This window comes from Amphibalanus amphitrite, unplaced genomic scaffold (genome assembly GCF_019059575.1).
Source record: "Amphibalanus amphitrite isolate SeventyFive unplaced genomic scaffold, NRLGWU_Aamphi_draft 000075F_arrow, whole genome shotgun sequence".
NCBI lineage: Eukaryota > Metazoa > Arthropoda > Thecostraca > Balanomorpha > Balanidae > Amphibalanus > Amphibalanus amphitrite.
The window spans coordinates 345,693-359,206 of NW_024881571.1; the positions used below are offsets into that span (position 1 = coordinate 345,693).

Genomic DNA, 13,514 nt, shown 5'->3' on the forward strand with positions numbered 1-13,514 from the left:
CCTCCACTGTTTCGAAATATGATCCTGCCTGATATTGTGCTGTGTGGAAATGTTCTAGCTTATGTTGATCAGTACAAATATCTTGGCTTCCACATCACCAGCAGCCCCAAGAAAACTGATGATCTGGAAATCCAATATCAGTATCGTCTTCTTTGTTGTCGGGCAAACTCCCTGATCAGGAAATTTGCAATGTGCTCATATAATGTAAAACGGTACTTATACTCTACGTATTGTTCTAATGTACATGGTGTGCATCTGTGGCATTCTTATCGCTCTTCTGTGTCAAGGAAATTTACTGTTTGTTTCAACAATGCAGCTAGAATGTTCTTTGGTTATCATCGTTTCTGTAGTGCGTCCGACATGTTTGTGAATGAAAGAATCGATAACTTTATGGCGATGTATCGAAAGGCCGTCTATGGATTCATGACTCGCCTGAGCCAGACGGACAACCGAATCGTATCCTCCCTATATGAAAGTGATCTGGCATGTTATTCATCGATTCGGAGAGCGTGGTGCTCTGCCCTGTACAGTGGTACAATTTTGATGTGATGTGACTGGTACTGGACCTCGAGTCTGTCAAATACAGTTATCTCTCTCTCTCTCTCTCTCTCTCTCTCTCATACACACTTATATACAAGATCTTGCACGCACAGTGCGACCAAAGGGACGTCATGCGGCGAGCGTGTGAGCCTATTCGAGGAACCGCGCGCGGAAGCCTCTGCAGAGCCGGTCATTCGTTGAACCCGGACCTGCAGCGGCCGCACGCACCTGACCAAGGCAATACGCGCTTGTCGCAATAGTCCTCTGAACAAAGCCTTGCGACATTACCTCCCCTCCCCCCATGAGCCGACAATAGGAGGCGTCAGAATATACACAACACACGACCGGGTGAAGAGGCAGACGTCCCGAGCTGGTGGGTGACTTGCTCGCAGCGTGGAGATGTGGAGGTCCTCCGGATCTCGATGTCCGAGGTCTCGGCCCATGGCGGAGCCGATGAGGTCGCCTTCAGCGGACAGCGACAGGAGGCGCGGCCGGCCGGAGCGGGCGGTGATGTCGACTGTTGCAGCCTGAGTAAAGGCCGATCGCCCACTGGTGGCAGTTCCTGCTCCTGGAACCACCCGCCACAGTGGGGTCACGACAGGAAAAAAAACAAAGAAGAACAAAAAAAAATTGTTGAGACCATGACCGATGGTCCGTCCCCTTCGCTGGCTCGTCTCTGACTGTCCTATATCCCGCGCTCCCCTCGTGCCTCCCGCCCCAGCCCGCCCGCTCCGCTTATCTCTCTCCCTCCCACCCTCCCTCCCTCTCCCTCGCTCTCTCCGGCATCTGTCTGCCCTCGCCCAACGCCTCTTAGCCGGGGGGCCGCTAAGTTGCCATTGGGCTCATGCCTGACGCCTCCGTGATCTAGACACTCTGTTGGCTGAGTAAAGGCCCAATTGGCGGAGCCGGCAGCGACATCTGGTGGTAGAGGTGACCTCCGGATGATAAGCGAGCAGAAGTCGATGGAGACGTCGCGAGTCGATGCACTGGTACCGAACCATAATTGTGTGGCGATTTTACTTGTAGGGCGCTTTTGGACCGCACTGGGGTGATGTGGTTCCGAGAATGCGACGCCAGAGAATCGCCGTGGAGTCAGGTACCAGTGGCGGTGTGGTGGACTCGGCAGTTAGGTACTCGACGTCCCGGCTGCTGGCCGGGCCCTTATCCAGGCAGTGGAGACGTGAAGCGCGGTCAGCCGTGTGTATGTGACAGTCCATTGTGGCCCATGAGGAGTGGGACGGTATGCTGCACAGGCGATGAGAGTATGGTCGGCTGTCTGCAACATACAACATTTCTCATCAATATTACATGCGCATCAGACATACAAACAAGCACATACGATCCTTAAGAACTATAATGCATGACTTTCGTCGATGGCGATCTGGCTTTAATGGATGCGAGTATGCATAAAGCACTTGGGGCAATACATCAAGATAATTGCCTCCAGACCGCCATGACCTCAGCCGTACGTATATGGTGATTTGACCAAAATGAGTGTCTCGAAGAGCAGCCGAAGGGACGTTATAGCCAAGATGTGTAATGGCTAGCGACGGCATAGACTTATTACCATTGAAAAGATGAAGATAGCGGCGATAATAGCGAAGAACCAGTAGAGCCCCTGCTGTAGTGTTGTGCACAATGAAGAAGTGGTCGATAGAAAATAATCGAAAAGACCGCTGGAATGAATGATAACTGTCGACTGGGCGACCGTCTCATTTCTCTGGGTAAGGGAAAGAGTAGGGGTATCTAAACAAAAAGATATGGGTTCGCAGCTTTTAATTTCGTTATAGTAGAGACAAACTCGTTCCTCGTGTCAGGGGGCCGACGTAACGAACTGAATTGTCACGAGGGAGCTGTCAATGGATAAGGTCACTGCACGGGATGGAAGTGGGATATTATTGAAGGACACGGATACCACACGGCAAAGTGCAAGCAAAAATTAAATGCACTTGCAATTTCTCCGTAAATTTTGGGGTGAGCAACCACAATGAAGTGCAACAAACGACAGTACACTGACGAAAACAAATAACGAAACAGTACGGTTTTGAAACACATCGAAGTTGACACAAATTTCACAGCACAATTTCACTGTCACTTTTTGACGAAAATACAGCAAGAGTTCAGAATGGACGAATTTTCTTTATTTGGGTGTTAATTTGTCTTGAATTCAGCGTTGCAGATTTTGACTTCTCTCCTCTGATGCTGAGTTCGCTGGCGAGGTGGTGTCCATCACTCGATGACGTTGAGGAGGACGGTGCGGGCTGATCAGCCGTAGGCTATCGGCGGGCTCCGTAGCAAGTCCAGGGCAGCTGATGACCTTGCCGCAGGGCAGATAATATTGCCGGGCAGAGCTACTCACTGGAGACGGTGCTGCTGGACGATGACCAGTCCAGGATGGTCAGCTCCCTAGTCGATGACGTGACGTAGGGGCGATACACCGTCACGGAGCACGGACTAACCAGTCTGCGATGTCAGTGCAGATGCAGAGGCTGGGGTCCGTGTTGAGGGGCACAAGTCCCCTCGACCGCCGCTTCCACCATTGTCGCGGAGGCGCGGATGGAAAGACGACTGTGTGGGCCGAGACTTGTATTGCAACTGTGGTTCTGATTCGCCAGCGCCTGTGCGTTATATACAAGGTGGTTGCACAATCAAGGACCGGTCCGCCGACCCGCTGGGTCGGTGGACGGTGCCGACAGGCGTGGGGAAAGTGACGGCTACTTCTTGTAACAAAGCTTGAACGTGTACTCTCCTTATCATGATATGGAAGAAGGGAATCGGTCCCACAGATATCACCAAATCGTATGCCATTGCCATAAATTAAATATGTACATGAGATGTATACCAAACTGGATGTAAACTTGACCTATAATTGTCTCATTTACAGGGTACCCGGTACCTCGCAGCCGGTCATGGAGAGCCCTGAAGGCCGATCGGGCGCCGCGTCTCCACAGAAAATCAACCTTAACACAGCGACCATTTTCGACCTCATGCAGGTAAATACGGCAACTTTTTACGAGAGGAGTGCGTCTTTTATCTCATCAACCATCGCACGCTTTTTATTGAGGCTGAATGCTGTGCCTTTTTGCCTTAGGAACGTGTATCCTAGTGCACATTTTGTCGCACGGCGTAACACAGCATGATGAAATGCTTCTTGTTTTCCCGGTCACTGTTATAAACTGTGGTGCATCCGACTCACGTTGACACGCATATCTCCTTTACTTTGCTCGCCAGGTCCAATTCATCTCCCAGGAGACAGCCGACCGGATCCTGCAGTACCGCGACAAGAAGGGCGGCTTCCGCTCACTGCGCCAGCTGGCCAAGGTGCGCGGCGTGTCGCGGCGCAGTGCCGACGTGCTGCGCCACTATTTCACTCTGGACGACGCCAGCGAGCACGAGAGCAGCAGCAGCGAGAAGACGTCGGTGACGGCTCCGGCCGAGGTGGGCGCCGCGCCGCCGGCGACGGGCGCCGCCGCGCCGCTGGGCCACCGGCGCACCCACTCGGTACCACTGGGTCTGGGCGCCACCGGGCCCTACCTGGAGGCGTCCGGAGACATCTGTGAGCTGCTGGCGCTGCACTCGCCGCGACCCGTCCTCGAGGAGGTGAGTTAGGGCGAGTTTTGTCCTCCCGGTCCACACGAGTGGAATAGCTCGGCTATAGTTTACTTGTGCCAGTGCTGCTACGAGCTCATTCAGAATGCTCGTCTCTGTCCGAATTCAGCGCTTTTCTATACACCTGTCGCCGCTACAACATTTCACACATATTCTAGTTGATAAGCGCACGTCACCAAATACCGTCGTTATCAGTTCCTTTGTGTTTGATCAGTCCAATCAATGACCGGTTGATTCATTTGTATCCGTGTACTATCAATATCCGTCACCCATTAGGCTTCCACATTTTTTTTACATATGCTTCTGTTCTACTTATTCTAAATCATGACCGTTAAAAACGGTCATGACTACATGACCGTTTACTATAATAATTATATAATATAATACTATATAATTACTATATAATATACCTCATTTCTTCTCGCTCACTCCAATCCCGCCCTCATTCCCAGGTATTCAACAGCCAGCGCGGCGGCCGGCCAGTGTTCCGACTGGCCACCTGGAACCTGGAGCGACTGTGTGCCGACAAGGCGGCCAACCCTGGTGTTCTGGAGGTGGTGTGTCGAACGATCCTGGAGAACGGCCTCGGACTGGTGGCCGTTCAGGAGGTGTTCGACGCTGACGCACTGGGCAAGGTGAGAGCGGTGGGAGCGTGGGTGGAGGATGAGGGATGTGATGGTGATGCTCATGACTAAAATCGTGGTCAGCGAGTCGCTACGTATGTAACATATCAGTCTGACTGATTATTGTCAGCAATGTTCAAATATGTATTGCGTTAGCTTATCTTCATCATATGATACTGATAGCACTTCGTCGGTTTTGTTCGAAACATAAGACGAATGGCGCTCCGTTTTTTTTCGCCTCGAGAGCTCCATATGCATATTACTTACATAGAACCGGAATGTAAATCTCACGGGTGGCAGCACCGTGCTTTTCCGACAGATTACAAAGAAACCGACATATACCACTCACCACTGAGTGTCTGCGTGGTCGGTGGCCTCTTGTAAAGATAACAAATATCGGTCGTAGTTCGATGGACGGCAGATGATAAAACCTGGCGACACTCAGTGAACTCGGGAAAATTCATAAACGTGGCCTATTCGCAGATGTTTTCAGTGCCAGGTCATTATTCGAGAGATTCGAGAGATTTACCAATGGTTATTCTACGGCATTCGGATCACCCGCTAAAACGAGTTCTCAGCTATCACAATAAACATGGAAGCGACCGTCTAAAATAAACCATCGCCACCAGCATCGCTCCCAGGTACCGAATACATTTGACGAACTCTCTGCAGATATGATATAAGTATGTACAAATCAATTCATCGCTCCTGCCTCAGAGTCCCTTTACGGATTTCATACCCTAATGGTCCAAATTTCCTGTCGATTTCAGATCTGTTCGGAGCTGAACACGCCCAGTCTGCACAAGGTGAAGAACTGGCAGGGCTGGCGTGGCGCCTGGCGATGGAGCGTCTCACCCCCCTCCTCCGACGGACACCGCTGCGGCTTCATCTATGACGTCAGCAAGGGGGTCGAGCTGCGAGACCAGACTCTGGTCCCGGCGGCAGGGGTCACGGCCCCATACGTCGGCAAGTTCAAGGTGAGAACCGGGGGTCAATGATTGGCTGCGTGTGCTGGCTCGTGAATCAAGTTCGGTGAATGTGTTTGAGTTACTTTGGATTACTGACCGGCATTTAGTTGTTGTAGGGAAGTGTGCTAATAGCTTGTTTCTTTGAGGAGCGATGGGTGTTACGGGCCACCATAATCTCGCTGCGAAATGGAGAGGCAAATAAGACAATCGTCTACCTCTGTCGGTGTCTGCGGCTTCGTAGAGTCAGCGACAGCACCGCGCCGCCGAAATGAATAGTAACCGAACCGTCGCCGTTACTGGCTGTTTTCGCTTTACACCTACCCGGGAGCTTGTTGTGGCGCCACTTTCCTATGCCGGCGCCTGACTCATCCCTTTGTGCTGACTTTTTATGCGGCGCCACAGGTGAACAAGTTCTACTTTTCGGTGATTACCGTACGGCTGCGCTGGCCGACCGAGCCACCATCTACCGGCAACGAATCGAACTCTGAGCGCATCTCGGCGCCGCTGGAGGCCGTCGAGAAGGCCCTGGAGCAGATGCTGAGGGCAGAGGATGATATCCTGGTGATGGGAGACTTCAGCCGAGCTCCTGACGACTCAGGTACGTAATATATCGCTGTCTTATACATTCCTGCATTCGGAAAAGAACGTAAAGATGACTACTTTCGATTTAAGCTGAAGACTTGCAGAATGCAACGGTCAATATACCGTTCGTTGATATCACCCCTGCATTATTTCCTCTTGAGACACTAGCCAACGGTCTGAGCGTTGATCCTAATAGCTAGGTGGACCCTGTCACGCATACTCATCAAACAGCAGTGGCCGTGGTATGTATATCGAGCACTGACTATCTTATCTGATAGATCGATGTGGCTGACATGCGGTCCTCTCATGAGCGGTTCGATAACGGTGGCCTGGCATAACGAACGCCCACAGGCGACGCCAGGGCCCCATGCAGATAATAACCGTTAATTGTCTTCGGTCATTCACCTTTCCGATAATTACACATCTTGATAGCTTCGTTGCGTAAGATATCGATCACACTCTTCTCATTAGACTTCTTGTTTCATAACACAAGGCTCAGTTCTATTAATTAATTCCGTTGCATTAACTAGGTCTTCGGTTGTCTAAGCAACTAGCGAAGTTCTTTGAAAGTAACTAAAGTGTGCAATATGAAGTTAGCAATAAATTAATCTCACTATCCCTGCCGTGTTTTTATAGCCATGCACATTAAACATTGTAAGTGGCCGAATAGCTTTCACCCCCCCCCCCTTTCGACTCAATAAGCTTTCGATTATTGATTATCTACCCTGTAGTTACCCCTGTTGACTACCAACACTACCGAATCTAACTTGAACACCTGTTCTTATCCTGCAGCGTTCGAGGTGCTCCGGAGGCACAAGTTCCACCCGGTGGTGCCGGAGGGCGTCACCACCAACGTCACCGGCAGCCCCGGCGACCCGGCCGCCAACAGGTTCTCCAACATCTGGATGACCGAGCACACTGAGGCCGCCTTCACCGGTGAGTGGTGGGAAACATGATCGTGAAAAACTGAGTTTAATAACTCTTGAATCTTGAGAGAGGGGGCGCAAAACTATAGCAATAGTAAAAGTGCATGGAAGGCTGTGGATTATTTGTACCTGTAGCCTAGACGGTATCGAATTATGGACACCCTCATTGCAAGATATGAGGTATTATATAATACTGAACGAGGCCGGTGTAAATAAATTTTCAAGACCGAGGTCCTTACTGAATTTTTGAACGAGGCCGAAGGCCGAGTTCAAAAATCAGTAAGGACTGAGGTCTTGAAAATTTATCACCGGCCGAGTTTGGTATGTATTTTACTGTATGTCAACGATAAAATAATTGTCTAGACCGAAGCTCTTAGCCGTTTTTTGAACGAGGCCATCCCAAAATGTTGACTTGGTAATTCGTTTTTGACCGTGGTCACTTTGCTTACACCAGTTATTACCACACCCCTCAGGCTAATGTATTTGAATAGGACAGGCATACAGTAAATAATGAAACATTTATATTATTGCGTCATATTTGACTTCTTTGAACATAATCTTATGCAATATGCGTGATAAATCAGAATGTGTAAATGACGCACCCCCATTTTAAATCGGTAAAATCATCAGTAACCGTGTGTGGTAAGCCAGACAGGAGCCCTCTGACCGTCTCCCTCCGTCCTCTGTGTCTCCACAGGTCACTACTCGGTGGTCCGTACCGGCCTCTCCCACCTGGCGATCCCCCACGGCTGGCGCTGGGGCGGCGTGGTCAGTGCCCACTGTCCCGTCTGGTGCGAGATGTACTCCTCCCCCAGTGGCGGCGGCGGCAGCGGAGGGCTGAGCGGGGTGGCCGCCCTCCAGGCTGAGTACCGGCGCAGTGAGGAGCTGCACCGCCGAGAGATGGCAGCACTGTCGGCCCGACCCCGGCCCCAGGTCGAGGTCAGCTGACGCGTCGGTAGAGGAGATACGCACAGACAGTGCGGCTCGCTGGGTCTGTAGGGGCGAGCGGTGGACGCAGGGAGAAAAACTGAGTGGGGAGAGGAGATGTAGGTAGATACCGTATCCAATTGTGTACTGTTTAGTTGTATCCAACTGCGGGGAAGCGAAGTGTCTAATTGCGAGCGATGTGAAGTGTGAGAGTGTGCAATGAGAAGTGGGCTGCTGCAATGAGAGGCATCATTAAGAGACGTTTAGAATGAATAGTGTTGCCTCGCCGTGGGGAGTGGTCGTTTTATGAAAATTAGGTGCGAAGAGTGCTAATGTAACCGCGGAACTTCGACGATGTTCATGGTGGTACCCTCATCCTTGGCCATATCTCCGGACCCATATTCCCTGAGCTCAGAAGGGTCTTCAAAAGAGGTGTGATCGGAAGGTGTTGTGTCGAATCGTGCATATCCGCTACGAATGTCAACTCTATTCGTGTCATTACCGAATGGTTTGAACGACTGGCTGTATCGTTTTGTCGGAATGACGAATATATTTTGCGCGAGTCATGCGAAGAGGACGGGGCGGGGTATAGCACATGCGGCATGCCTGCCGTGTCGTATCGGCTGAACGACGACTGTACCCGCGACCTCGTGTTCAGCATCCCCAGCTGTGTGACGTGGCGGAGAGGTCACGTCCACTATGATGTCTCGCTTGACGCCACGTCACCGCCATACGTGTATATGTGCCGGGATGGGTACCGTGTCGCTCCGAGCTCGCCAGTCGTCGATAACCTCGATCAGCCGATGCACTGACTCCGGAATGCTGTATCGACTCGAGTCTACGACTGTAATGCTGCACTGACTCGAGTCGACCGTCGAGTCCAGACAGAGTCGAGTCAAGTCGGTGGGTGATGCGGTGTGAAATGTGAATCACCTGTGATGTGATTATGTGACGACCGACCCGTACCTGGTATCGCGGCGCAAAATATACCCGATAATCGCAGCGGTGATGTTTGCTTAGGGAGCAACGGGTGTCTGCTGATAAAAACGAACGTCGTGTGATAAGTATCTATGGGTTTAGAGCTGCAATACAATGGAGGCCAACCACGATGGCACACCTACCTACATTGAAAACATCATGAGACGAAGTTTGCCAGTACTTCGTCGAGTTTGAGGGATTATATCACGATTTCAGTTATGTCACCACACCACAAGGAAAATTTATGCTCGAGCTTAACCCGTGATGAAACACTAGTAGATATGATCAAAGGACGTGATTCAGCCAGGTACGAACCTACGAGCATAACTAATTACCACACCACATTCCACATCACAACTGAGCCAACATTCGGAGTCCCTCCCCTGCTCACTCCATACACACCACCTTGTCATCCCCTCCGTCGTCGACCGCGGCGGTGGTAGGGGGAGGGGATCTCTCAAGCCAGCTGAGCGGGGGACCCGACCTTTGACGTCACACCGCTGGAGGATATCCAGACGGGGAGTGCCGCGCTGTGGGCCAGGCCAGTCCTGGCGACCGGGTGGGTTCCGGTTGTAATTCAATACTGTTAGTGGAAAGCTACGCACGCGGGGAGGGGGAGGCGGCTGGACAGACTGGGGACTGGGGAGGGGTGACTAGAGTGGAGTACTGTCGGGGGCGTAAACGTCATGACATGTGGTGCAGTGCGCTGTGGTGTGTGTGTGGGGGGGGGGGAGGGGGGAGCGAGTGTCTGTATACCACATGGTTTGATCTTAATAAGCAGCTGCCTCGCTGCACTGTCATGAGCTCCGACCGCAGAATGCACTCTCATATCCATGCGGAATCACGACCGATCCCGCTTGCCGAGTGCAGAATGTGACTCACGGTCGGCTAAGGCAGTGCGCTCGCTCCCCTCCGCGACTGACCACCGAGACGGCGGGTTCCGGTGAGGGGCAGGAAGGAGCGGCAGAGACCAGCCGATAGTGCCGCTGCGGTCCGTCCGCCGGGAGTCAGAGCCGCCGAGCAGTTCGGCCGAGCGGGCGCGGTAGTGCCACGGAAAACCACGCCGCGGCCACGGCCGCAGCGAGCCTAGTGACAGTGACGCGCTCTGAGGTGTTAAGTGACGTGGTCCCGGGTGTAAAGTGGCGTGCTCCAAGGGTGTTTAGTGGCACAAACGTCAGTGTTTGTGCTGTGAGGCCACGGTTGGCGGCTGGCGCTGGGCAATTTTTGGTAAACTGTGAGGAACGGATATCCCCGTGACTCTGCGGTGACTGTGACATCGTGTTGTCCTGTGACCTGCCGGAAATTCGACCCTGCCATCGACCCCGCATCCTTCCGACACGAGTGGAGGCAACCAACGACTTCCGCCGTCACCGGACTATGTAAGTGATTGATCCGGGCTCTCAATGAACAGCTTCCCAGCTGCTGGAGCTGCTGTGGGACACTAACTAACTACATCACTTGAAAAAGTGGTTAAACGTTGTTGTTTTACATTTTTGTATTTACATTATGATCATACTCAGGAACTATCTCAGAAGAGAGATGCCTAACGGACGCATCCGCTGCTGGCGATTTGATCGCTGCGCAGTATCGTGAACTATCGCTTCGCTTTATCGGTGTCGGGTGCCTGCCCGGGCATTTGCAGTAGCGGCGATAAAGGTCAACTGATGATGCAGCACTGCATTTTCCCTACGATAGAATCAATGGGAAATATGCTTTGGCTGGTACACTATGACATAGGTATTGAATGAACCCGTTCACACTGCGATAGCGGCACTAGGTAGCGGTAGCCGGTAGCTATAGCCCACACGCACTCACAACTTGTTACTGGGGTCTTGGCCTCCTCAACAATGTACACTGAAGTGCATAACTGAACATAACAGTTCTGAAACGAAAACGGCAATGGTCACATACGAAACGAGGAATAGGTCGCTACTCGCTAGTAATATTGACAAAGATAGCTTCGTTTTATTACTTGGCATTATACATTTTTCACGTTTTCCACAACGTCTTTGGGTCACCATCTTACGGACATGTTTCAGAACAATCAGCACACACTCGCACCATGGAGGATGTGGAGGCGCCGGCAGCGCCGGAGAGACGCTTTGATAGAGCTTACCTGCGCACCTGGTCAGCCTTCTTCAAACTCACCGAATCGGTAAATGTTATTGATTGAAGCCCTAACTAACAGTTTGGATAGGTGACGTGCTGTCGTATAATTTCATAATCTAAAACATGAGTGAAAATGTGATCAAGTGGTAATTGTGGACGTTCTTTCTTTGCATCTTGCACTGGAACGGGCATCCTTTATGACTAATTGGTGATATCCATCGCCCCTCCCAGTCCCAGCGCATTTCTATACCACACGAGGCCCTCTGGGACCGTCTGTTGTTGTGCATGCTTTGGTAACACCCCTGACCTCTGCCCCTGTCTCCGGCAGGGTCTGTGCGCTCTCTGCTTCCTCTGCAACGAGCTGTCGTGGCACCCGTTCCTGCCGTACCCGGCCAGGACGTTCCTCTCTGTGTGCGCCTGCCTGGCGCTCATCAGCTCCGTGCTGCTGCTGCTCACTCTGTGGCTGTCATGTCGACCAGAACTACAGCAATACCACCTGGTGGAGGGCCTCGGTACGTGTGCGGGACTGTGGCGTGTGTGTGAGAGGCAAGGCGGGGAGTCGTTTTACTTTACTATTCCAGAAAAAAAAAACACTTTCTCCCAGTATACGGTTAGGTTACGGTAATCATGGTAAGAAACACCGGTGCTTTATTATGTGTATGTGAGGGAGCAGGATAATCGCCGGGTGTCTATGAAGACCTAAATATCAGTATGTCCATTGTTGCAGTATCCTATTCTAGATGAAATCTGATCTGAGATAAGTGTAAAGAATCCGAAACATCTTAAGGGTGAAGTATTTGTCACCGTAATTTGTTTTCCATCCATCAGGTGGTGGCAGCCCCGGGTGTATGCAGTTTCTTCCTGATGGCTGCTTCCTCGGCACAACTCAGCATTGGTGGACAGATTCCCGGCTTCCGCGCATCATCGGTAAATAATAATGATTATTATAACCTGAAAGGTACTTGGTACAATAGTTGCCTTACGCCTTACGATGATTGGACAGCCTAAACATCAAGGGCCTCGGTCACCACTATAACGACACAGTTGAAAGGCCAAGAGTCCAAGACCTTTCAAACCAGCTGCTATGTAAACTTGATGCACCCAAAGTAATTAAAAGTCATCGTGAATTTTATTAGCCTGTCGGCCATGCATCCAACCTTACAATTTAGTTCACCTTAGGCACAGATATGCTATGTCTAGCTTAGCTTTATATTTTCCCGCTAGATGTCGACAGCAGTCAAACGCCTGAATGTAGGCTGCACCGCAATACAGTCAGCTTTATATTTTGTCACTAGATGGCAGTACGAAGCAGAACGCCTGAAAGTAGACTGTACTGCAGCACACAACTAAACAAAATTCGACTGTGGTGTATGTGACGGACCAATTATGAAAAAATAATAAAGTGACTAACAGCATTATCGTTTGCCCATCAGGTGTTTGGGTTTTTGGCGTTCAGTACTTTCCTAGCGGACGCCATTTACCAGTTTGTTCAGCTGCGTGAGTCGGGAGAGCTTCCCGAGATCCGTCTGCCTCCAGCCATCACCAACAGTCTCAGCAAAGTGACCGGCAAAGGTGAGTCTGACTCTATATCTCAGTGGCGTGAACTCTATTAGCTACGGTGACATTTGTCAACAAAAGTGCCAATCTCCAATGCCGCAATCCAGTCAATTTACCTATCTACCTAACTAAAACAAGCCTTCTTTCTTCAGACAAAGGGCCCGTTCATAAGGGGGTCCATGTGGCCGCCTCGGAGCCGAGCCAGGACGACGATGACCCGCCGCCGATGTGGGGGGTCCGCTCCGGACGTCAGACGGCCATCGATACCGGTAACAGTCGCTGGAGCCAGGGGAGCGACGACAGCGCCCCTGGCGGTGGCTCGTACAACCTACAGTAGTCGGTCCAGACACCAGGGGTACGGCGGCCGGACCAGCGTGGGGGTCGGGCTATCAAACCAGCGGAGTGGGCGATTGAGCAGAGAGCACCGTGATGAAATGACAGACAATTGGCTGTGTGCTTTATACTGTATCTATCTGCAACACATGGTAAAGTGCTCAGTGCTCTGTGGTGTGCTGTGCACCTGATTGGGCGGAAGGCATGCGTCATTCAGGATTGAAACGCAGCACCGGACTTGAGCTACTATATTACCTGACGCTATTGCATCCAAAGGCTATTGTTTCTATCGCATTACGTTAAAATGCATTCATATACATATATCTAAAATAAATACATTCTGTGTCATATCGAATCAAATT

The 13,514-nt window shown here is 51.2% G+C and overlaps 2 protein-coding genes across 2 annotated transcripts in view; both read left to right on the forward strand.

The window, feature by feature from the left end:
• LOC122379323 (endonuclease/exonuclease/phosphatase family domain-containing protein 1-like) overlaps positions 1–9,177 on the forward strand; it is a 52,761-nt gene extending 43,584 nt beyond the window's left edge. Inside the window, exons 4-10 of the mRNA XM_043361436.1 lie at positions 3,425–3,533; positions 3,772–4,140; positions 4,602–4,784; positions 5,543–5,749; positions 6,143–6,338; positions 7,115–7,258; positions 7,946–9,177. Of these exons, the coding sequence (XP_043217371.1) occupies positions 3,425–3,533; positions 3,772–4,140; positions 4,602–4,784; positions 5,543–5,749; positions 6,143–6,338; positions 7,115–7,258; positions 7,946–8,196 (1,459 nt within the window). The 3' untranslated portion in view covers positions 8,197–9,177. The remainder of the gene's footprint in view (positions 1–3,424; positions 3,534–3,771; positions 4,141–4,601; positions 4,785–5,542; positions 5,750–6,142; positions 6,339–7,114; positions 7,259–7,945) is intronic.
• Positions 9,178–9,640: 463 nt separating this feature from the next.
• Positions 9,641–13,504, forward strand: LOC122379326. The gene is made up of 6 exons (XM_043361452.1): positions 9,641–10,532; positions 11,193–11,308; positions 11,591–11,774; positions 12,091–12,189; positions 12,696–12,834; positions 12,972–13,504. The coding sequence occupies exons 2-5, from the start codon at positions 11,216–11,218 to the stop codon at positions 12,761–12,763; spliced, it is 444 nt and encodes a 147-aa protein (XP_043217387.1). The 5' UTR covers positions 9,641–10,532; positions 11,193–11,215; the 3' UTR covers positions 12,764–12,834; positions 12,972–13,504.
• The last annotated feature ends 10 nt before the right edge of the window (positions 13,505–13,514 follow it).

Bases quoted from the DNA above. Each gene is read 5' to 3' on its own strand.
- LOC122379326 (XM_043361452.1), top strand. From the start codon at position 11,216: ATGGAGGATGTGGAGGCGCCGGCAGCGCCGGAGAGACGCTTTGATAGA. The intron at 11,309-11,590 runs GTAAATGTTATT...TGTCTCCGGCAG, and splicing joins TCTTCAAACTCACCGAATCG to GGTCTGTGCGCTCTCTGCTT. The intron at 11,775-12,090 runs GTACGTGTGCGG...TCCATCCATCAG, and splicing joins CCACCTGGTGGAGGGCCTCG to GTGGTGGCAGCCCCGGGTGT.